At 42.2% G+C, this 23,338-nt stretch overlaps 1 protein-coding gene across 1 annotated transcript in view; it reads left to right on the plus strand.

Moving 5' to 3' along the window:
• Nucleotides 1-8,740: 8,740 nt before the first annotated feature.
• The window catches only part of LOC124524507 (paralemmin-2), a 73,354-nt gene continuing 58,756 nt past the window's right edge, over nucleotides 8,741-23,338 (plus strand). The window contains exons 1-2 of the mRNA XM_047096814.1: nucleotides 8,741-8,836; nucleotides 12,607-12,687. Of these exons, the coding sequence (XP_046952770.1) occupies nucleotides 8,741-8,836; nucleotides 12,607-12,687 (177 nt within the window). The remainder of the gene's footprint in view (nucleotides 8,837-12,606; nucleotides 12,688-23,338) is intronic.

Raw genomic sequence — 23,338 nt, forward strand, 5'->3', positions numbered from 1 at the left:
GAACTGCTTATCAGCCCGAACCATGGGATTGCCACATGCTCAGCAGTGACTTTTTCCACCTCAGCTAACATTAAAACTACCTTCACTGCCTCCAGTGTCAGGACCAATAAGACAAAACTCACGGGAGGTGGGGCCTGGGCTTGGTGCTTTTTAATGTTCTTCAGGTAATCTTAATGGTCATCTAGGGTTGCACACTGTGGGCAGAATTAAGGTCAAGATGTGGAGGCATCCATCTGGCTTATGCATGTTCAGAACTGGATGAGACTGGAAGCCAGATGTTAGAATGAGGTCAGGGCACTTCTTACGTGGTATTAATAGCCAGAAATCTTGAGTCTTGCCCCAAACTATATCCATAACTCTGGAGGGTTCCCCAGGGAGAGATACGCCTAGGGGATAATGGCAAAGGAGAGCAAAGTACCATTTTATTCTGTGGCAGACTTAGCATAGATCCCCACCCACCTGCCTGTCCTCTGTGCCTCTCCCATGGCCAATCTGGTTAAAGCCAGTGTGGCCGGAGTGGGAAGTGAGGAGAAAGAGAGACAAGATGAGGTGCAGGAGAGCAGGAGAGAGGCAGGCAACACATCATGGATGGGCTTGCTTTGAGTTTATTCCAAGTGAAAAGGGAAGTGAGTCATTGGATGGTTTATAAGATGCCATCTTATTTAATCATTTGCTGTTTGATTCTTTTGGTGTTGCATATAGCTCTAGGTTGAAGATACTTTACAAAACTCTTTGAGCATATCAAAGATAATTTTCTCTGCATAAATTCTTTATGATAAAGTCAATCGATACTTTTGAAATGGCCTTCCAGAAAGACCATTCTTATTTATAATTCTGACAGAGATTAAAGAGAGGGTCTTTTTCCTCACACCCTCTCCAACACAGAACACGTATATTTTAAAATATATTGTGGGTGTGTAGGAAGAAGGAGAGTACATTTCATAGTGGAAAATGGTATCTCAGTGCCTAATTTGCATTTCTCTGGTTACCAATAATGTTGAACGTTGCTCCTATATTTTGTTCTTTTTCCGTATTTCAGTGTTCATATCTTTATTTACAAATCATATAGTTTTGATTTGTATAGACTTTTATTTACTAAAGGTCTTAGCCCTTTGATGTATATATTGCAAATATTTTGTCCCAGATTGGCACTTGCCTTTGAGTTGTGCGTTAGTTGGTACTATAAAAACCACATTTTTAAGTTTTATGTAATTAAGTTACATAATGAGTTTTCATACTTTGTGGTTTCTTTCTATGCTTTATGTTTTTTAAAGTTCTTTCCCCTCCTAAAATCAGATAATCACTATATTTTCTCATGTTTTCATTTTTTACATTCCCTGAGTCCATCTAGAAATTACTTTGGTGGATGGCAAATTTTGTACTTTTGAATCTTGGAGGACAGCAACCACAGTGGAAGAAATAATCCCTCTTCCATGATAGACAAGTGATCACAGCTTAGCCACATGGTAATTCTGACATTAGCAGTGCAAGGAAAGGGGTACAAATCTGATTCCTCCTAGAAAACCAATGGAGTCATGATAGACTTCTGTTTGTAAGATAGAAAATCATCACTTTTTTAAACCTGAAAAATGTCTTTTTAAACCTGAAAACACAGAATAATAATCTGTGCTAAAGATAGATCACACAACTGTGTTTTAAGAACAGTTTGTGGTTTATTAACAAAGTGGTAGATATTTCCTTTCATTTAAACTCCCCCTAGATCACTAAGGATGAGGGTAATAAAGGAGAAAACTGTCCAAACCCTTATTAGTTGCCTGAGTCTTATTTTCAACTCAGATTTATATCATTTACAACATAGAGAAAATGTTTTGGGGAAGGCAGGTTGGTCCTATTAAAGTGTTAAATGCTCAAACCCTTTGACTTAGCAGTGCTACCACTGCAAATTTACCCTATGGATATAGCCACAAAAATACATTTAAGATGTATGTAGAAAAGATTCACTACAGTTCTGTTTACAACAGCAAATAAAATGCTGGGAACCCCCTAAATAATCTAGCAGCAGCTGGCCAGTAAAATAGAGTACATCTGAGCAGCAGTTATGAAGAATGACCCCATGTGCTGCTTTAGAAAAATCCCGAAGATACATCACTAAGAAAAAAGAAAGCTAAAAAGCAGACCGTGTATGTTATAATTCCTTTTATGTAAAGATTGAAAGATCTCTATGGGTAATAGGCTGGTATACGTGTGTGTGTGTGTGTGTGTGTGTGTGTGTGTGTGTGTGTGTTTCCCTAGTAGGATACATAGAAAACGTAAGGAATTAAATTGATGGGGGTGCACTTCTCTGTGCATTGTTTGAATGTTTTCCCCATGCACATTTATTAGTTTGTTTTAGATTACATTTTTAAATGCTATATTTATCTGGGCTATTTATAGTTCCTTCTTTGTACCTCCCTGATAGATACAGGAAGATATAGATCTGGGAAGATGGTCACCAGATATTGACATCTAAAGAAACAATAAAAGGGCGCCTGGGTGGCTCAGTCGGTTATGCGTCTGATTCTTGATTTCAGCTCAGGTCATGATCTCACGGTTCGTGAGTTTGAGCCCCACATCGGGCTCTGCATTGATAGCGTGGAGCCTGCTTGGGATTGTCTCTCTCCTTCTCTCTCTGTACCTCCCCTGCTCATGCTGTCTCTCTCTCTCTCTCTCTCTCTCTCTCTCTCTCTCTCTCAAAATAAGTAGAAATTTAAAAAAAGAAACAAACAAAAACGTGATTGGCAAGAGTCAGAAAACGTGCGCGCGTCTCTGTTTGGAATGGTGCTCCTTTCTTGGAGTCTGCATTCCTTTGTTGTCAGAATGTCCCACATCTTGGTCACATTCTATTTTTGTGCACACTATTTTCTCTTGTATTTCCAACAGCCACAGGTCTGTTCAGTTGCATCCCAGCCCCGCTGCTGTTCCATGGGCTGCTGCTCTGAGACCTGCAAGCAGCCAGTGGGAAAACTGCTTCTTGTGAGGTCTGTTCAGTGTCCACTCTTGCTTCCTGACGAGGGACATTTCCTGCAGGCCTTGCACTTCTTCCCAAGATAGGACTGTCAATTTTGCGGATGCCTCTGCCCCTTTCCCTTCCTGACATCTAATCTTAGAAAGATGTATTCTAGAACCTAGAAGGCCCGGACTCAGAGAGCTTCTCCACTCATGAGCCCAATGTGGTAAATTGAGAGCTTTCCCAGCTGCTGCCTCATTTTGCAACTGTCCCTCTCCGATGAAAAGTTCAGATGGGAGAGACATATTTTGCATTTGCTCTCCTTATGAAATCATTGAATCCCCTGGAAGTGTCTCCTGCAGGAATTAAAGTAAATGGATATTCTGGTTCACCAGAAATTGCTGAAGATTCTAATCCAGCCTCAGCCTACTTCTGTTTGGAATTGGGAAATGCTCACAGATTTTGTAAAAGGCCTCCGGTTTGGGGGTGGGGAGGTGGGGTGGAAAGATTTGGCATCAGGATGGTTTGCATTCTCAACATCTCCTTTGTTCTGGAAGTTTTGGGCACATGCACGTGAAAGTGGTGACAGCGTGTTCCATGTGTCTTGTGTGGAGCTCTCTCAGAGTTAAGCAAATATTCGTCACCAAAACACATCTCTGTTCACGATAAAGTGCTCAGGAGTCAGACTGTCTGGGCTTCAACCCCTGCTTGGCCACTTCCTTGACATGACCTTGGACATGTTTATTCACTTATGTTCAGTTTTGATGATTATCCGTAAAATGGAGGATAGTAAAGGTACCTACTTGAAAGTGCTCTGAGGATGAAATGAAAAACTGGAGGGGTCCTTAGGATAGTGCCTGGTACATAGCAAGTAGTCCACAAACGTAGTTACCATTATTATTCTTGCTGCTGTTGTCATTATTGTTTTTATCACCACCAACATCGTTATTCTTAGAGATGAATGTTGGTTCCATGAGTAGATTGCAAGTGCCTAGGCAAAAGCCCAAGCCAAAAACTTCATACTACGTACAAAGGAAGCACCTTTATCTATGGAGCTCCTGCATCAAGAGATGGGCTTCATTCCATTTTTTTTATTGTACTTTACAAACACCTTAAGACAGTTATGTTTCCTTGATTCATTCTGGGTTTGAATTCCGTTTGACACTTTGTAGGTGTGTGACCTCCTCTCTTTATCTCCCTGTACCTCTGTTTTCTCCTCTGTACAATGCAGATGATGATCGTACCTAATGCAGTGGGTGGTTATGAAGGTTAAAAGTGTTAACATGTATCAATCAGAACAGTGCCAGGCACATAGTAAGCACTGCTTAAATGCTTGGTAGTAAGACTTTATAGATGAGGAAGGACACGTGACCATCCGGAAGTGAAGCCATCGTTCTCCTTAGAGATGAGTAAAGCTTACAACAAAGCTGGTCCAACTTGCTCATTTCACATGTGGGAAATTGGAAGCCTAGGAACAATAGACTCCTCTAAGTCACCCAGGGGTAGGGGTCGAACCTGTACCTGAAGCTGAGTGTCTCGACTCCTAGTTCAGTGCTCACATGGCTTCATGGTGGAAATAACACCGTACTTTGAGAGTGAGGATATGGAAATTACATTCTGTGGATGAATTTAATTATGTTTTTTCTGGCATTTGGGACTTTCTTAGAGTTCTCTACCATTACATCTGTATAGAAAGTGCTCAATTCTTTTCTTCACAGTGGACTTATTATATGAGCTTTCTCATTAGAGCTGTGTCAGACCACCCTTCTTTTTGGTTTCCAGAAAGGACACTAAAGGGAGGCATACCTAGCAAAGAATTTGATGTTATTACCATTAAAGCAAAAATATAGCTATATGGTTAAATAATTATTTAAAGAGTAACACTGGGGGCAGACCTTAAAAATAGACTTAAGATAAAATCCATATGGGCTCTAAACTATCTACAAAAGACTTTAAACTAAAACTTCCCTGTGTTGTACATTGGTCTTGGCAGTAATAAACTAGCTGTGTTAACTGTTCAGTGTAATTAATAACAGTTTTGCATCTAAACTCTATTTAATGTTTCTTAAGAGTTGAGGTGTTAAAGTATCCTTTCAAAAGCCCATAGTGAAGTTTGAACTAATCAATGCTTCTTTCCTACTTAAAATTCTTTCTCTTTATAATTTCTGTAAAAAGCAGAAGGAAACAGGCAATTCCCTGTGTTACCAACAGATGGCAAGTTCAAGGCCAAATAATCAGTGGAATAAAAGATAATTACATAAATGGAAATGCTGGTCCAAACTAAGCAATGGGAATGAAATGGAGTTGTAGAATTCTCTGTTTGACGTGTTGATGTTGTGGATGAATGGGTGCATGACTGAGCAAAATGGTGTGATTATAGGAAATGCAGTTTACTTGTCCTTTTGGCCAAGACTTTGAGCTGACTCTGGATTCTGCTCCTTAGTTTTGTGGGATCAGAACATCGCAAAGCAACTTGGCTTTCACTCGTCTACCTAAATCCGAGTGCCATGTTACTCATTTTACAGCTGATGGACATTGCAGGGAGCTTAATAAATATTAGCCCTCCATTCACCTAACTACTTGGGAAGCCTGAATATATAACCAGAATCATGATTAGTGACCTTCAAGTCAGAGCCAGAAGAGACCATTTTGATATCTGGTGGCATTGGGATCAGATACCTGATCTCTAGTAGGGATGTGTCCACTAAGCAAACTCAGCATTCAAGTTAGCTGGACAGGCAGTTGGACAAAGCTGAGCAGGTACCTCCTTGATTGTTTTATATGTAATCACTGGGGTTCTCAGTTTTCAGACCGACCTGCTTCTCCTTCCTCAGATATATAAATAGCATTGGTTCTGCAGCAGCATTAAACAGGTAATTATAATTCAGCCACAACTGAGATGACAGTCTGATTCCTTAATAGAAAAAGCTCATAGGGCCCCCATTTGCAAGTTGATTTTCCATAATTTAATTCTCACAATTACTTTACTACTCAGTGTAACCCATATAAAAACTGGCACCCTGGTGATTCTGTTTCAGCAGGAAAGCACATTCAAAGAAGCACAGTCTGGAAGGAAAAGTCCAGTATCCTTACCAGAATCTTTGGGAGTGCATCCAAAAGGATCATTTTATAAGCCACAATAAAATATATCAAGATTCTCTCTTCCTGATCTTCTGATCTTAACATCTCAGCCCCCTTTCTTTTTAAATGGATGAACTTCAAGCTCTTTGAGTTCCTTTTTCTTCACTCCTTCTCTCCTTTTCTCAATCTTGTGATTTCCCCCCATCAGCCATATCCCCTGTTCCCTTTCCAAGTGCAGGCTACTTAAAACAGTCTCGGTCTGCAGTTCAGCACTCTGCCCTCTTTCTGATTCTGCACTGCAAAGCCTATGAACCAGTTGGGCCAAAGTCACTGAAAAGCCTATGTGGGCTCAGAGGAGGAGCGCACAGTTCCCTTTAGCTCATGATGGTAGACGTCAAAGCAACATTCTCTACCTAGCAATAGCTGGAGGAAAGATTGCCACATTTAAATTTTAATATATTTTCTTTTTTTCCCCTTTCCAGAATCTGTTTCTAAATTCTGGCATATCTTGAAGGCAATAGTGCTCTGTGTAAGTAGGTCTTCTGGTTCCATCCTGCACATGCTCCCTGGGGCTCTAAGTATCAGCCCAAGTCAAAGTGGGCCCCAGCAAAGGAAAGAAAACTCTGTATCTGTTTCTTACTGCCTTTCCTGCCCAGCCTCTTCCCCTCTCTCACTGTTTCTCACAGACTCCTCTGGGACTCCTTCCCCACCCATCAGCTTTCATCTCCCAATGCCTGGCTTGCAGCACAGGCAGAGGAGAGAAGAGGGAGTCTGCCTCTAGGTGCACAAGGGTGGACATAGGCTTCTTGATGACATCTCATGCTTTTTAGCCACACCTTTGAACAGAATGTGCTCCATTCCATGGGTGCTCCTTACTGTACTAAGAGTCTGCAGTTTCATAATGTTGCAATGCTTCCAGAAAATACTTGCCAAGAAAATATATAATTTACAGAAAGACAATGAAAGGGATTTGCGAGGCCTCCCAGATAGTAGAGGGATCTGGAAACCTTCCTAATGGTTTGAGATCACTTCATTCCAGATGTCTCTTGAGGCACATTCCCCCTGAATGGTTTGCTACTGGCAGCTCATTATGCTTTCCCTGGAATTTCCCCTTACCCTAGCTTTTCTCCCCAGAATGAGCTTTCCATGGTTCTTGCCCAGAGTTAGCTTTTTCAACTCCTTTTTTATATGCATGGCAATAATGGTCTATTCCATATGGGCCAATGTGTCCAACAGAAAGACGCTCCTGGTTCTGTTGATTGATTGCTAATGTGTTTTCAGTGGACATTGCAGGGAGCTTAATAAGTATTAGCTCTGCCATTACTGCCATTGAAGTCATGAGTGCAAATTCATAATGCATTTGAGTGAGGGATTTGTACAAACCGAACGTGATCAGAGGGGAGCAAGTATCTCATTCCATGCCTTCATCATGTGGTGCTCTAGGCTTTGGAGATGCCTCAGCCAAGATTTTTGTCCTCAAAGAGCACATAGTTTGGTAAAGAGGAAAGATGTGTAGAAGGTTAAATGTTTAAGTGCTAAAGCACTCAAGGACCCACGGCAAATAAAGGGAGCAGAGAAGGAGGGAGTGATGAATTCTACTTGGAGGGAGCAGAAAAGGCTTCTGTATTTGTCACTACTCTCTGAGTCGCGAGTGACAGAAGCACAACTCAAACTAGCTTAAGCAAAATGGAGAAAATTAGTGCACATAATTTAGCAAGCCCAGAGGTGGTTCTCGCTTTGTGCAAACTAGACCTGGGACCCAAAGAGTGTCATTAGGATCCTTCTTTCTCTGTCTTTCAGCTCTGCTTCTCTCTGCATGTTTGACCTTTCTCCAGCATGGATGCATTTCTTCCATGTGGCTTGGGAAAATTGCCACTCAGATGTACATCATCCAGCTTGACCTCAGTGGAAAAAGAGCTTTTCTCTCCCAGTATTCATGTGTCTCTCCCTAAAAGTATTTCTTATTGGTCTTACTTGGGTCATTTAGCAGCCCTTGGACCACTCACTGTTGCAATGAGATAAGGTAGTATGATTAGCCATACCCACCAGCTCCGTTTACAGTGAGGGTGGGTGGCTTCTCCAAAGGAAAGACTAGGCAGATGGTCACTCTATCTTCATTGATATTTAAGCTGTACTGTCAAAGAGAAATATGTATATAGATAGATAGATAGATAGATAGATAGATAGATAGATAGATATAGATATAGGTATAGATATAGATACAGATAGCCAAATGAAGCAGTGAGGGAAAACTTACTATTTTCACTGCAGGCAATGGGAGGCATTCTGGGATTTTTAAGCAAGGGATGGAGATAGACTTCGGTTTTAGAGTATCACTCTGGAAGCAATGCAGAGGGGGACTTGCTCAGAGCCACGACTCAGAGTCAAGGAGGCTAGTGAGGACACCCCTGCAGCAATCCAGATGGAAATTGGGTGTAACAGTTAAGTGCTATAGAGTGCTAAATATACTAATGTAGAATATTCTACATGTGCAGGTGGGGAGATAAAGGAAGTAATAAGGTAGTAATAAAGGTTGTAGTAGGGAAGCAAAAAGGTACGGAAAATGGTAAGCAGAATCAACAGGACTTGGTCTCTCAAGAAAGTGAAGTGTCTAGGATAGCTGCAGTTTCTGCCTTGAGTAACGTCATTTGCTGAGATGGAGAATACAGAAAGAACAGATGTGAGCCTAGGGGAGGAGGGATGGTCGAGATGATGCCGGTAAACGCTAAGTTTGAGGGACTGGATATGAACAATTCGCAGTTGGATATGGGAATTTGGAGCTCTGAAGAGAGATCTAGGCTGAAATGGGTAAGTTATCAACGCACAGGTTGTATAGTTGATGAGACTAAAGGGAATCATGTAGTCTAAATGTCTGGAGTGAGAAGAGGGCCCAAGAGTTAGTGGTTTTGCTTTGATAAAGGAAGAAGTCTAGAAAGCAGCAGGCTAGCAGGCAAGGAGCACAGCTCGGACCTCAGCAGTCCAAGCAGGCAGCAAGTGCCTAGGACCCAATGGTGCCCTACCCAAACTTGCCAGACTTTGGCTCATAACTAATTCTATACAGAGGCTGGCTGCACATCTTACCTCTTTTGTTGGGTTAAGAGTGACTTTAGGACCTAACCCCATCACCGTGGAGGGGGATTCGACTCATCAAAGAATCCTGTTACAGCCATGGATGTACAAAGTGTCCTTGTGAGGAGGCCAAGCCCGAGTCTTCAGCAGACAGAACGCAGATATGAACATGCTGATGCTGGTGCCTGGTTGCGTATATTAACAACTGTTTGCTTTTGAGCTTCAACCCAGTAAAGGGTTTCCTCAAGGAATATATGAATATGGCACAAATGGGAAAGTGTTGCTTTCCCACTGTTGCCAGTTCCCACACCAGCTTGCTTTGGTCTGCATGGCTAAAAGCTAAGACACTGCCTTGCCTGCCCCCCAAGATCCTATTAGTTCTGAGTCTCATCAGTTTTGGTTCCTGTATTTGTCCTTTTCATTCAGATTGGAGCAGCTTTAAGCTAGGGTGGGCTTAAGTTTACCCATCCCCACCCATACACCCCACTGCAGGGTGAATGTACCATCCTCCTAAGACATTTGGTGATTTTTTTTCATCCAGAGGTTAGCAAACTATGACTGCAGATTCAGTCTGGCCTCCCACCTCTGTTTGTAAATGAAGGTTTATTAGAACACAGCCACGGTCATTTACTTATATATTGGCTTATGTCATTTTTGCACTGCAATGGCAGCTTTGAGTAGTTGCAACAGAGATTGTATGTTCCACAAAACCTAAAATATTTGCTGTCTGGACCTTTATAGAAAAAGTATCCCGACCCCTGTTAATCCATCCTATACACTGGTGCCAGATTAGTGTTCCTAAAATGCCTTTCACCATGTCACTTTCTTGCTTAGAACCCTACAATATTATATTGTCTGTGGAATGAAATCCAAACTTCTTGGCCTGACATTCAAGGCCCTCAATGGTCTAGTCCTAGCCAATCTTTTGAATCATTAATCTCTATTCCAAAGAACAAGCTCTACACTTCAATTAGATTTCCCTCTTCATTGTCCCTGGAATATGCAGTATATTTCTACCCTTATTCACACAATTCTCTTTGCCTGGAATGTGCTGCCCATTTGTATCTACCTAATTCCCCCCCCCCCTCCATTCTAAATGAACTAACTGAAAACCTGCATCTTTCATGATCATATCTGTTCACAGGGACCACCGATGAGTCTACTGCTTGAACATGTAGAGGTTCACTGCCTGTACCCTCTGGTGATATTTTCTCTATTCAAGGCATAGTTCACTAATCCAATGGTGGGAAACTCTGGAGTGAGGATTTTCTATGTGAACAAAGGCACAGAGGTGGGAAAGCCTAGGTTTGCAAATGACCAGATGTGTAATTAGAACCCTGACTTAGTCCAGTCAAGTTTCTATAACAACATACCATAGACTGGGTGCCTTATACACATTAGGAATTTGTTTCTCATAGCTCTGGCGGCTGGGAAGTCCAAGATCAAGGCACTGGAAAATTCAGTGTCTGGTGGGGGCCTGCTTCCTGGTTCATAGACCATTATCTTTTCGCTGTGTCCTCACATGGTACAAGGGGCAAAAGAGCTCTCGGGTTTTTCATGTAAGGGCACTAATCCCATTCGTGAGGGCTCCACTCTCATGACCTAGTTGCCTCCGAAAGGTCCCTACCTCCTAACACCATTACTTTGAAGATTAGGTTCCAACATATGAATTTTGGGGGAGGGCGCAAATGTCCAGTCTCTAATGAATACATAGCACTCAGTTCCCATTTATGGAAGTATTGTGTCATCAGCGTCTTGTGTCCATGATGCACTATCTCTTGGTGCTGGACTTAAATTTGGGCAACTATGTATCTTGATCACCAGTGGGAATGAATGATAAAGCGCAGTAAACCTGCCCCAGAGGAATCCTAGGATATAGAGATAGTGACTGGTTCGGAAAGTCCTTGTTTTATCACGTGGTACCTCTGAGATACTGGATAAGTGTGCTCTTCTCATTAGGCCTCACTTTCCCCATCTACGGTCACATATTATACATACTTACACACACTCTGGAATGAAGCAGCATCAATAACACAGCACTGATCAGAGTTCTTGGTAAATGGTGAGTTCCTAAAATATCCTCAGGCCTCACTTTGGCAGGAGGGTTATGTCCCTGACTTGGATATCATGTCTCCCAGTGGCTTGAGATGATAAACTAACGTTTCTTAAGAGTCTGTGCATTGCACAGAAGAATTTGGTTATAACACTAATTATTGCTATGTTGACTTGAATAGCTGTGGTGCAGGCACATCCCCAGAAACATAGCAACTACGGAAAATAAAGGCTTCCGTTAACACAGAGCCCAGCAGCCAGCCTTCCACATTATTGTCCTCTCCAGGAATTGGCTGTCGTATTGTAGAATGCCACTATGTCTGTCTAGCACGTTTCCCCCTGCATATGAGAGTAAAGGGAAATAAGCCAGTGCAGTAAATGTCTCAGCAAACCTTCCCAGTGTGCACTTTGGAAACAAAATGTGGAACAAGTAAGCTATCATTAAAGGCAGGCCTTTTTATTCTTAAATTAGTCACATTTATATGATGTTTATTGTCTGCATTTGAGAAGTAGGGAGAAGAAAAGTATTACGTGTGCATTCCAGTGGGAAGGTTATGCTCCGAATACAGGAGAATTACATCCCTTTAAAACCAGCCTCTAGGCATTACCTACAAGTATACATGTGGCAACAATTATAATAATAAATAACATTCATTGAGCGTTTACTATGTGCCAGGCTATTGTTCCAAGTCCTTTACATGTATCGTCTCATTTCATCCCTGCCGCAAGCATAAGGTTTAGGACAAATTATGATCTCCTCTGTATGTGAGAGAAGGCTCGGACCCAGGGAAGTAAAAGAACTTGCCAGAGGTCACACAGGTAGCAGATGGCAGAGCTGGGAGTCCGATCCAGGCAGACCAACTTCAGATTTCATATTTACTGTAACCTCAGTGAGCCCCACCCACGTGCAATGCTCCCCCCAAGACTAGTTTAAGCAAAGACCGCCCATCAATTTGCATTGTTTGTGATGTCCAATGGGATGATTTGTCCTAGGAAATTGGAAATTATGTTGGATTATTTGTGTATATGATTTCCATAGAAGGAAGCTAACCCTACAGTTCCCCACTGTTACATGCTATCATATTTGCAGTTTATAACATCCTCTGTCTTTTCGGTTGAGACATTTTTATTCTTTGTCTCCAAATTAACACTGCATAGAACATGACTCTGTGAGTGTGTGTGTATGTGTGAGTGTGTAGAAACCGCCTTTTCTTCTGGATTAAATTGCTGCAGCCTGGCTGACTGAGGAGACTCTCCCACTCGCCGAGCCCACAGCAGACATGTTAGGAGAAAGCTGCTGGAGCCGGAGGGGCAGGTGACACCGTGCGTGTGCCCAGCATCTCTGGAAGTGTCTATACAGATGTGTGCTGCTGCTGCTGCTGCTGCTTCCGGCCTTAAAATTCCTGGAGCCAACACCCACCTACTCTTACAGCCTCTCTCTCTCTTTTATTTTCAAGGAAAAAAGAAAGAGGCAGACTGAAATAGAAGGCAAGCGACAAGAGCTTGACGAGCAGATACTTCTGCTGCAGCATTCCAAGGTAAGAGGCTGATCCCACGAACCTGTTCCATTATTAGACATGCAGATCACACTCCAGAGAGCCGGGCAGAGGCTGCCCTGGCGTGAAGGCTTTGCCGCTGACTGCACGAGCTTTTTTTCATTCAGTCAGGAAACCATCTCTTGGCTTTTCTTGTGAATTTCTCAAACCCAGGGCATTGTTACAGCATTCCAGTGTCTGTGAGCCTGATGAGATTATAGTGTGCATGTGGACAGCTTTGGGGGCTGGTGTGTGCATGTGAAATGCGCTGGTTATATATAGAAATTGGATGAGAATTTCCACATGGTGGGTGAGGCAGTGTTCCGGGGCTGCGTCTCAGTGCATTAGGTCCTGTGTGTGTGTGTGTGTGTGTGTGTGTGTGTGTGTGTTCAGAGGTTCCCAAGGATACGTTGAACATCATGTTCTTGGACACATTAAACATATTAATATTTTCTTTCTTGATACGGAGAGAAGGGAGAGGAAAGCACTGCGATCTGATAAAAGAGCAACACTGTGTGTTTTGGATGATTCATTCATTTTATTTCTACTTTAACAATTTTGGGAGTGTTCTCTTAGAATGGGCAATGGGTCAAAAGATGGCATTGCAATGATTTGACTTGGTTGGGTCTCCATTGCACCGGAGAAGAGAGAGGCGGGGGTTATTTATTTATTTTTCTTTAAAACGTAATGCACTTAAGCATCATAATTGAGTACAGCGTACGAGAAAGCTCTGTCACTGACACAAGAACTCCACGGGCTGTGGAATGCTGCTTTCTGCAGGCTTGCAGAATACTGTGAACACATTCCAGGGGCCAGCTGGAAGTTTCTGCATGCCTTCTCCTGCTCTGGGCTTTTTTTAGGGAAGCCTTCTCCTGCTCACTCGAGTTGCCGTGACATTCATGTGCAGATATGCATTGCTCAGGGGGCTGGTTGGGAAGGTTGGGGCTGACTCTTCAGGGTGATGCCAGGTATAGCTAATTTTGATTCTTTTAAACACGATGGGTCCTTGTGGTTGTATTTTCCATTCGTCTCTAGATTAGGGGGTTGTGCTAAATGAATCCTCGAGATGAGAATTATCAGCAAGCTGATTTCAAATAGCAGCATGACCTAAATCTGCTTAGCACATTTATCAGTTTAATATCAACTTTAACCAGAGAGATGTGTTTAAAAGGAAGAAAAGCAGCATGATGCTGAGAATATTGCCCACTTCTCTTTACTCATTGTGTAAATCTGTTTATGGACCTTTCTTTGTAGAAGCTTACAGTATATCCCACATGCTGTTCCTCTTTCCTTACACCATCCCTGAGGAAGCATTGAGGGCTGAAGTTAGTATTTTCTTCTTACAGAGAGGGGGACTTAAAAGCACTTAATAGAACCGAGTGGATTTTTCAAGGTCAGTCTGGACAGAGCTGGGACTCTGGCTCACAGTGCAGTCGACTCACTCTTTACAAGAGACCAAAATGTACCAGAAGCTCAGTGAATTCTTGGTTAAAGGTAGATTTTTTATGTCTTTGACCAGACAGCCCCTCTCCTCTTTAAGCTCAGTGTGGTTCTTTGCTTTTGCATTCCTTGAATCAAAAGTCAGGCAATAAATATATCAAATCAGGTGTTTTGGGTTTTTTTTTTATCCCACTTCTTTTTTTTTCAACATTTATTTATTTTTGGGACAGAGAGAGACAGAGCATGAACGGGGGAGGGGCAGAGAGAGAGGGAGACACAGAATCGGAAACAGGCTCCAGGCTCTGAGCCATCAGCCCAGAGCCCGACGCGGGGCTCGAACTCACGGACCGCGAGATCGTGACCTGGCTGAAGTCGGACGCTTAACCGACTACGCCACCCAGGCGCCCCTTTTATCCCACTTCTTATCAGATACTTCTTATAAGATGTCAAGGACTCATTCATTGCTGATTTCCGCACAGTATCCATCCATCCATCCATCCATCCATCCATCCATCCATCCATCCATCTTTTCATCCTTCCATCCTTCCATCTATCCAACAACAGAAATAACAGTAAAAAGGACTTAGTATTGCATGTAGAATCAGTGAGATTCCTTCAGAGACTTGGAAACAAGGGGATCAGATATTTCTTTACAGTCATGTTGGTAAAGTTCTCACATAGTTGATGAAATTGGCTATCTAAGGGAACACCTAGCACTTTTACCTAGGTGATCTTCCTGTAACCTGGGGAGAAATGACTGAAAGTGATGGCAATTTAGTTAAGTGGAGACCAATGCATTGTCATTTTCTCCCTGGGGAAAGGCCATGTAAACAGTGGGGGTGGATAACTAGCCTTGAACAATGGAAAAAAAAAAAGACTCATGGGTCCCAAAGGTGGTTTAAGAAAGACTCCAGCTCTGGCAGGTACCAAGTATCTCTGCTCTGGTGAGGCGGGGTCTGCAGTAAGGCCAGAAGAATCATCAAGCCTCACCTTGGCTCAGGTGAAACCTCCCTCATGACTGCCTCTCTTTGCTCTGAGCCCATCATCCCAAAATAACTGAGTTATTTTGGTGGTGCCTGACTGAGAGATATGATCACTGCAGGCACCAGAAAGGAATATGTTCTACTTTAAATCATTTAGCTGTTGACGGAACCTGATAGTGTGAGTCATCTTCCCTGTGATCATTCAGTTTTGAGCTTGGCAGCCTCACCCCTTGTTGGTAGTAGGTTCATTGGGGTTATAGTTCCTCTGTGAGCCTCTTGGTAGAGACTCGGCCAGCTTTCTCCTGGCGGCACGGCAGCCTTGTCATACCTTTGTCTATCCTTGGTAATAGTCATGATTTTTCTGAGTCCCTAGTACTTCAGACTAGTACTGGTACTTTACATACATCCCCTCAATAATGGCCACAAAGTGTTACTTTCCCTGTCTTACAGGGGAAGAAACAAACTTGCGAGGTCAAGTAATTTGCCCAAGAACATAGAGACTATAAGTGAGGGAACCCCAGTTGAACCCTAGGGTATGACTTTCTCCAAAACCAAGCCTTCTCTAGGACACTGTTTCCTTCAAGTGAAATGTTCCATTTTGAATAATTTGTCTAGAGAGATGCCAATTATCGTCTCTTTATTACAAATATATTTTCATGGATTCCAGAAAATTGAGAGCATATGGAGACATTATTCGTTATTAGTAGTTCCTTGAAGTACAAAATATTAAGAAATGTGTCAATAATTAATTATTTCACTAATGTATAAAATCTAAGATCCTCCCTAAGGAAAATAATATATGTGCTTGGTACCAAGTTAAATGGAAAAGCATTAGAATCAGATTTCATATTTATGAAGACATAATTCTCATTATCAAATAGTCTATGGATACTTATTCTCATGCAATGAGGTATGAATTATTTAGATAGATTTATCGGTCTCTTGTCAAGGCAAATAAATAGAATGCAAGACAATAGTTTTGATGCTTATTCGGCTAATATTCTTGGTAATTGCAATATTTAGGGCTATGCAGTGAGTAATGCCACAAAATGGCATATTGTTACTTTATATATGGACAATAAATAAATTCTACAATGCAATGAAAGACCAAAGTGTGGAATGTTGAAATATCCACTACACCCGAGTGATTAAAAACCTCCAGATCCTTTGAAGTCCTCACCAAAGGAAACTCAGATTTCTTTTTAGAGGATCTTAGCTGTATTTGGTATCTAATATTTGTGATGTAAGAATTTCCAAGAAGTGCTCACATATGGTACCAGTAAGCAATTTTAGTAGCTGAATTATTTTTGCTGATTATAAGAGAAAAGGAATGGACGATCATTGCAAAGGCAAAATTTTAAAGCACAGGAAAATATAAAGAAAAAACATAACAACTATGTACTTGTCAACCAGATGTAACTCACACAGAGGTATATCCTTCTATGCTTTTTCTCTGATATATTTTGGTAGAGTAAGGTATGTGACCCTTGATAACAGGCCTCATGAGCTTGTGAGTAAAATAAAATGGTATTAACATTCAGGTCCAAAATACATTAACCTTGACCTCTTTTTTGATTTTGGTAGATGGGCTGTTTTAAATTCTCATAAAAACTTTGTCATTTTTATGAAATCATATCTTCAATTCTTTTGCTTTGTCATATCTGACTTTTATATTGTCCTTGCAAAGAACATCTCCATCTCAAACACTTACCTGTGATGTTTCTTATCCTTCCAATAGTTTTCACCCATCTAGAATTTTTTTTCCATAGGAAATAAGATAGGAATAACTTTACTTTTTACTGATGGTGAGCCTCAACATGATTTATTGATTAATTCATCCTTGTTCTCACTGACTTAAATGTCTTCTTTATCATAGACATATTTCTCTCTTATGTTCAAGTCTACCCTTTGCGGATTCTTTTAATTCCATGAATCTGCCACCCCTGTGCCAATACCATCCTCATTTAACCCCCCTAGCTTTTTAATATATAATATGTATTAATAATATGTCATAAGGCAAGAGCCATCATTATTCTTCCTTTGAAGAATTGTCTTGGCTTTTTATTCCATGGAAACAATTATTTATTCTTATTGTTTTTATTGTGTGACTTGTGATAATGTGAGTTTAAAAAATAAATCAACTATTATATTATACCAGACAGACTAAATTTAATATTCCCTTTGTCTCTTGGTCGAATTACCAGAGATTTGTCTATTTTATTGGTCAGTCCAAGGCCCCAGCAAGAGTAGGCACACAGTATGTATTGCCACATGAATCCCTTTGGAACTGTCACATTTATAAAGGTTTGTATGACAGAGTCAGCACTGTCAGAATCAAATTGCTAATATCATATCTTCAATATATAAGCTGCCTTTGAATTATTTATTTATGAGCAGGGAACCCTGACTAGAGGGTTTTTTTTTCTAATCCAAGCTATGAAAATTGTCACTATATTTTAAAAACTACAGCCTTTTCTTTCAAGAAGATTGAATGAAAAAAAATCAAAGACTAAATTGTGACCCTGCGAGATATTTATTGTAAACCCACCAAGGTCATTTGCTGCATAGCCTGAAGGTACCACGAGCCTTGCTGCAAAGATGTTATAGTGTCTCTTGCTATTGTGAACCTTTAGCACTAATTTTAGACTTTTCTTGGTTATTAGTGTGTATGACAGGCCAGTTTAAATTTTAAAATCTTGACTAGGCAGGCAGGGCACACAGTGTAAAGGAACTCTATATCGCATCCTTTTTCCCAGCATGTCCCCATCTCCACTGGCCCTACGAACAGATTGAGTACAAGTTAGAACTGGGTATCCTCTAGGAAGTCTTGGGTTGGCTTCTGTGTGGACTGAATCATGTAACAGAAGCTCAATACCAAGCCAAGATCTTCCCAGGAGTCAATGGGGAAGAAGGGAAGTGTCCCAGGGAAGGAGAAGGAGAACAGAGAGGGGACACAGATGATCAAAACCACAACACAGCTGTCACCCCACGTTGTGTTTAAGCCATTTTCTATTAGGTGGGATTTCACCAGATTCCCAACAGCATCTGCCAACACAGCCAGTGTCAGTGTGACCCAGATGACAGGTGAATGTGAGATTTGGAATAAAAAGTGAACTCATAAAAGTGTAAAAAGAAATCACAGGTAAATATTTTCAAAGCCCTAGAATGAGGAAGCCTTATCTAATTATACGCCAGAATTATAAAGTAAAAATATGGGTAGGTATGACTTTATAAAAATTACAGTTAGAGGGCCACCTGGGTGGCTCAGTCGGTTAAGTGTCTGACTTCAGCTCAGGTCATGATCTCATGGTTTGTGGGTCGAGCCCTGTGTTGGGCTCCGTGCTGACAGCTCATTGCCTGGAGCATGCTTCAGATTCTATATCTCCCTCTCTCTCTGCCCTTCCTCTGTTCGTGCTTTGTCTCAATCTCTCTTTCTTTCTCTCTCTCAAAAATAAATAAACATTAAAAAAATTAAAAATAAATAAATAAACATTTAAAAAACTGGGGCGCCTGGGTGGCTTAGTCCCTTAAGTCACTGACTTCAGCTCAGATAATGATCTTGTGGTCTGTGGGTTCGAGCCCCATGTCGGGCTCTGTGCTGACAGCTCAGAGCCTGGAGCCTGCTTCCAATTCTGGGTCTCCCTCTCTATGTTCCTCCCCTGCTCGTGCTCTCTCTCTCAAAAATAAAAAAAAAAATTTTTTTTTAAATAATTAAAAATAAATAAATAAACACACAAACACTTAAAAATTTACAGTTAGGAAAAAAATTGGAGACTGATTAGTCTCAATTCATCTCCCACTGCCCATCTGGCCCCCCCCCCACCACCACCCAGTGATCACCCAGACATTCCTCAGTGCTTTCCTGTATCACTTTGAAAAATTGTGTCATCTCAGGTATCTTATCTGTAGATTTAAAAAGTTTGATTAATCATGTTGTATCCTTTAAATATTTCCAACTTAATTTGTCAATTGTACCTCAGTAAAGCTGGGGGAAAAGGTTTGATTAAATGATCTCTAAGGTCTTCTTTAGCCTTAATAGTCTAAGATTTTATATTTGCTAAAATACAGTGCTTGTGCATGGTTTTTTAATAATTCATTCACTCAACAAGTATTTATCATCCTCAACTATAGCCTTGTGCATCAGCCACTGTGGACGAATAGAGGATACAGCACCTAATTGTGGGAAGTCAGGGGTGAGTGGGAGAGGAGCCCACTGTCAGAGACCCTGGAGAGGGATCGTCTGAGTAAGGGGGAGGTCAGTGGTGCCTGAAGGTTTTGTAAATCCTATGTGAGAGAAAGAGAGTCCTTGGGCATCTTAGACAGAGTGCACCATTTGGCTTCAAGTCTCAGAGCCGTGTCTTACTAAATGTGTGCCCAGGAGTTAGTCACTTAATGTTAGCACCTACCTCATGGGGTTTTTGTGAGAGTTTAATGAATCTATAGGTGAAGTATTTAAAACAGCAAGAGTTCTATAAGGATTATCATCATCATTGTCACTCAGTACCATTGCTTCAAATATCACATATGAACCAATGACTCCCAAATTGATGTCTCCAGTCCCGATGGCCCCTGAACTCCAGGCTCTTGTATTCAGCTGTTTTCCTGACATGCCCACTTAGATGGGTGTTGCTTCCATTTTAAGCTTCTCAGGCATCATATGCCCTAAATGGAAGTTTTTGTTTTCTGCTCCTCTCGCACTTGTTCTTCCTCTAATCTCTCCAAATCTCCGGATGATGATACCACCATCCACCCTTTTGCTCAAACCAAATATCTATGTCACCTTTAATCCCACCCTTTCCCTCAACCCCCATGTCCAATCTGTCAGCAAGTCATGTTGACTCTACCTCTGAGATACACCTCATGCCTTCCATAGCTTCTGCTCATCCTCTGTTTGAAGCTAACATGCTCTATTACCTGATGATATAATAGAATCCAATCACTTATACTTTGTAATCCTGCCCCTCTGAATCTGTTTTCTTCCTGCAGTACTTAGGACAAATGCCAAATTCCTTAGCAAATCTGCAGTTCTCTACCTAATCTGGCCCCTTCCTTCCTTTCCATCTTCAACTTGTTCTACCTTCCCTTCCCCACCCCCTACTCACTATGGTCCAGCCACTTGGGCGATCTTTCTGGTCCACAAACATGCTAAACTCTGTCCCATATCTGGGCTGTTATATTTGTCAGTCTCTCCACCTGAAATGCCCTTCCTTGGATCTCAGATCTCAGCTCAAATGTTCAAGTACTCACAGAGACTTCTCCCACCTAAAGTGTCTTCCATCGGTCCCTGTTTCTCACATTGTCCTACCTACTTCCTGCAATGCTGGTATCACAGTCTGAAATGGTCTTGTACCCTTGTTTATTGGGACAAAGGCTCAGCAATGTTGGGGACCTGCCTGTCTTCCAGGCAGTGTCTTCAGGAGCCGGCATAGTGCCTGGCATGTAGGGAATGGATGAGGACACCACTGCTCCTGAGATGGGGATGCAGGAGGAGAGACAGCCCGTGGGAGGATGAAGAGCTCCTCTTCGGATCAGTGTTTGGCTAGCCAGTGGCGAAGCTTATGCATTCTCCAGACATCTGGATAGTCACAGGTTCTCGTGAAGGGTGACTCAAACCAAGGTCCTTGGACCAGTAGCGTCAATGACAGCATCACGTGGGAGCCTGTTAAAATTCAAATCCCCAGACCCTATCTTGAACTTTGAGAATCAACATCGCCGGGAGTGGGGTTCTGTGCAAGCTCTCCTGGTGAGCCCTACGCATACTGCAGCATGCGAGGCTCTGTTCTCCTTTTGTTTTCTGAAGCTGGACACAGGTGTGGAGGAAGAGCCAGATGAACCTCAGCGTCTCCTCCATCCTTCCCTCCAAGGAGCCCCTGTCGAGACTCTGTTTGCCCACTGCCAGCTCTCTGCCTGCCCTTTCCTTGTCTTGACTTCTCATCGTTGCATCCACTTGACAAATGTGAAGTTTTGACAGTTCTTACCACCTGTAAACTATGGTATCTGGTTTTGGTATATGCTCTTTGAACATAAGAAAGAAAAGTTTTTATTTTTAGTATTTTATTTTAGGCAGTCACTTAATTCTGAAACACTCAGGCAGCCAGTAAAGGCCAGAACACTACAGGGAAACCAGTGCTTCCAATGGGCATGTGTGATCAGAATGGACAAGTACATTATGTCCCAAGGCTATAACACAGCCGACCCTCAGAGACAATAGGAGGGGATCTGGTGTAGGTTAAGGGAATCTTTGGTGGTAAATGTATTTGAATTGGTGGTTTCCCATCATTACCACTTTGGGTCCAAGTGAAAAAAATCAACTCTGCTTTTTTGTTTGTTTGTTTGTTTGTTTCTGTAACATCAAAACACTTTTGTGAAACAGACTTCTCCGAGACCCACTGTCCTGTTGTTAGTGTCTCTCTTCTTGGCTCCAGCTGTTGGGGATGTTTTGGTGACCTCACTGGCTTATCCAAAGAAGAGACAGATCCGAGGGCGTATGTGCTTTCGGTGTTCATGGTCACCAGGCTGCTCTTTCCAGAGGTGCTGACAGATGGCTAAGGCTAAATCAGCCAGAAATGAGAAGTTAGACACTTTCTTGGTGGCAGGAGGCACAGTGTGCAGAAGAGCAGAGAGAACATTCCCGGGAGCAGCCAGTGTCATGTTCCAAGAAGCCCTAGCTGTGTAACATCCATGCTAGGGTAGAGAAAGCTGGGTCTGTCCATGGTTGCCTTTCCAGAAGGGTCCACACTCTAAGACCAAAGTTGCCAGTAGATCTGTCTCCCAAAATCCTAATAGGGATTTTACCCTCTATAAGTTGAACTAGGTGAGTGTCAAACATTTCAGCTGAGGGAGCCCAGTGAAAGTGTGATAGCCCCCTCCCAAGGAATTAGCGTGATAGAAAAATCAAGATTTTTCCACCTCACCCCTTTACTCATTCATTCCCTGGAGCTAGGCTAGGGGCAGCAGTGAGATGCAGAAGAGAATGAAGAATTGTCCCAGCCTTTGAGGAGCTGGGAGTCCATAGGAGGAAAGATATAAAAAGAAAGAATTTGAGAACAGTATGAAAGTGCACAAGAGTATGCTCTCTGCTAGAGGAGGCAGAGAAGAGAGCCATGGATCCTACCAGCGGTAGTGGAGGAAGGTTCCTCAGGTAGCATTTTACCTGCTCTTTCTCAGACGAGGGGAGAAGAGGCCAGGGGAACAGGATGAACAGCAATAATAAACATTTCTCTAGTACTACATGTGGGTTCAGCACTTTTAGCATATGAATGCATTTAATCCCCATGACAAGCCTGAGATGGGCTCTGTCATCACATTCACCTTACAGGTGAGGAAACTGAGGTTCAATGAGGGTAAGGAGACTATCTAAGGTCACACAGCTAGTAAGTGGCAGACTGGCTCCAGAATTCAGGCTGTTAACCACTGTTCAGCCCAGCCTCTCACCATAAGTGAGCATGATATCTGGGGAATTTTGAGTAGAGAACAATGCTTTTGAGTTTTTTTTTTCCCTATAACCCACTTAGGAAGAGAAACCAGTTTAACCCACTCATCCCCACTTTCCAGTGGAAGAAGCATCTCTGTGATAAAGCTTCAGAGAATGTAGTAGTTGCTAGGGCTGCTGTGACAAACACCACAGACTGGGTGGCTTAAGCCACAGAAATTATTTTCTCACAATTCTGGAAGCTGCAAATCCAACCAAGATCAACGTGTCAGTAGGGCTTGCTTCTTCACATGCTCTCTGCTTGGCTTGTAGATGGCTGTCTTCCTCAGGTGTCTTTACATGGTCTTCTTTCTGTGCATGTCCTCTTTTTATAAAGACGCCAGTCATATGGGATTAGAACCCATCCCAATAACCTCATTTAACCTTAAAGACCCTATTTCCAAACACGGTTATGTTATGAGGTCGTAGGGGTTAGGACTTCAACATAGGAATTGGTGGGGAAAGGGGACCATAATTCAGCCCAGAAGAAAAAGCAACCAATGTCAACAAATGATACTGTGAGTTTTTTAATGTTTATTTATTTTGAGAGAGAGAGCGAGCTAGTGAGTGCACGAGTGGGTGGGGGAAGAGAGGGGGAGAGAGAGAGGGAGAGGGAGAATCTTAAGGAGGCTCCATGCAGTGAGAGCAGAGCCCAACACAGGGCTCCATCTCATAAACTGTGAGATCATGACCTGAGCTGAAGTCAAGAGTCTGACGCTTAATCGACTGAGCCACCCAGCACCCTGGTACTGTGAACTTT

Source organism: Lynx rufus, unplaced genomic scaffold (assembly GCF_022079265.1).
Source record: "Lynx rufus isolate CCGP_SWC_20201006 ecotype Redwood Valley unplaced genomic scaffold, mLynRuf1.p SCAF_10, whole genome shotgun sequence".
NCBI lineage: Eukaryota > Metazoa > Chordata > Mammalia > Carnivora > Felidae > Lynx > Lynx rufus.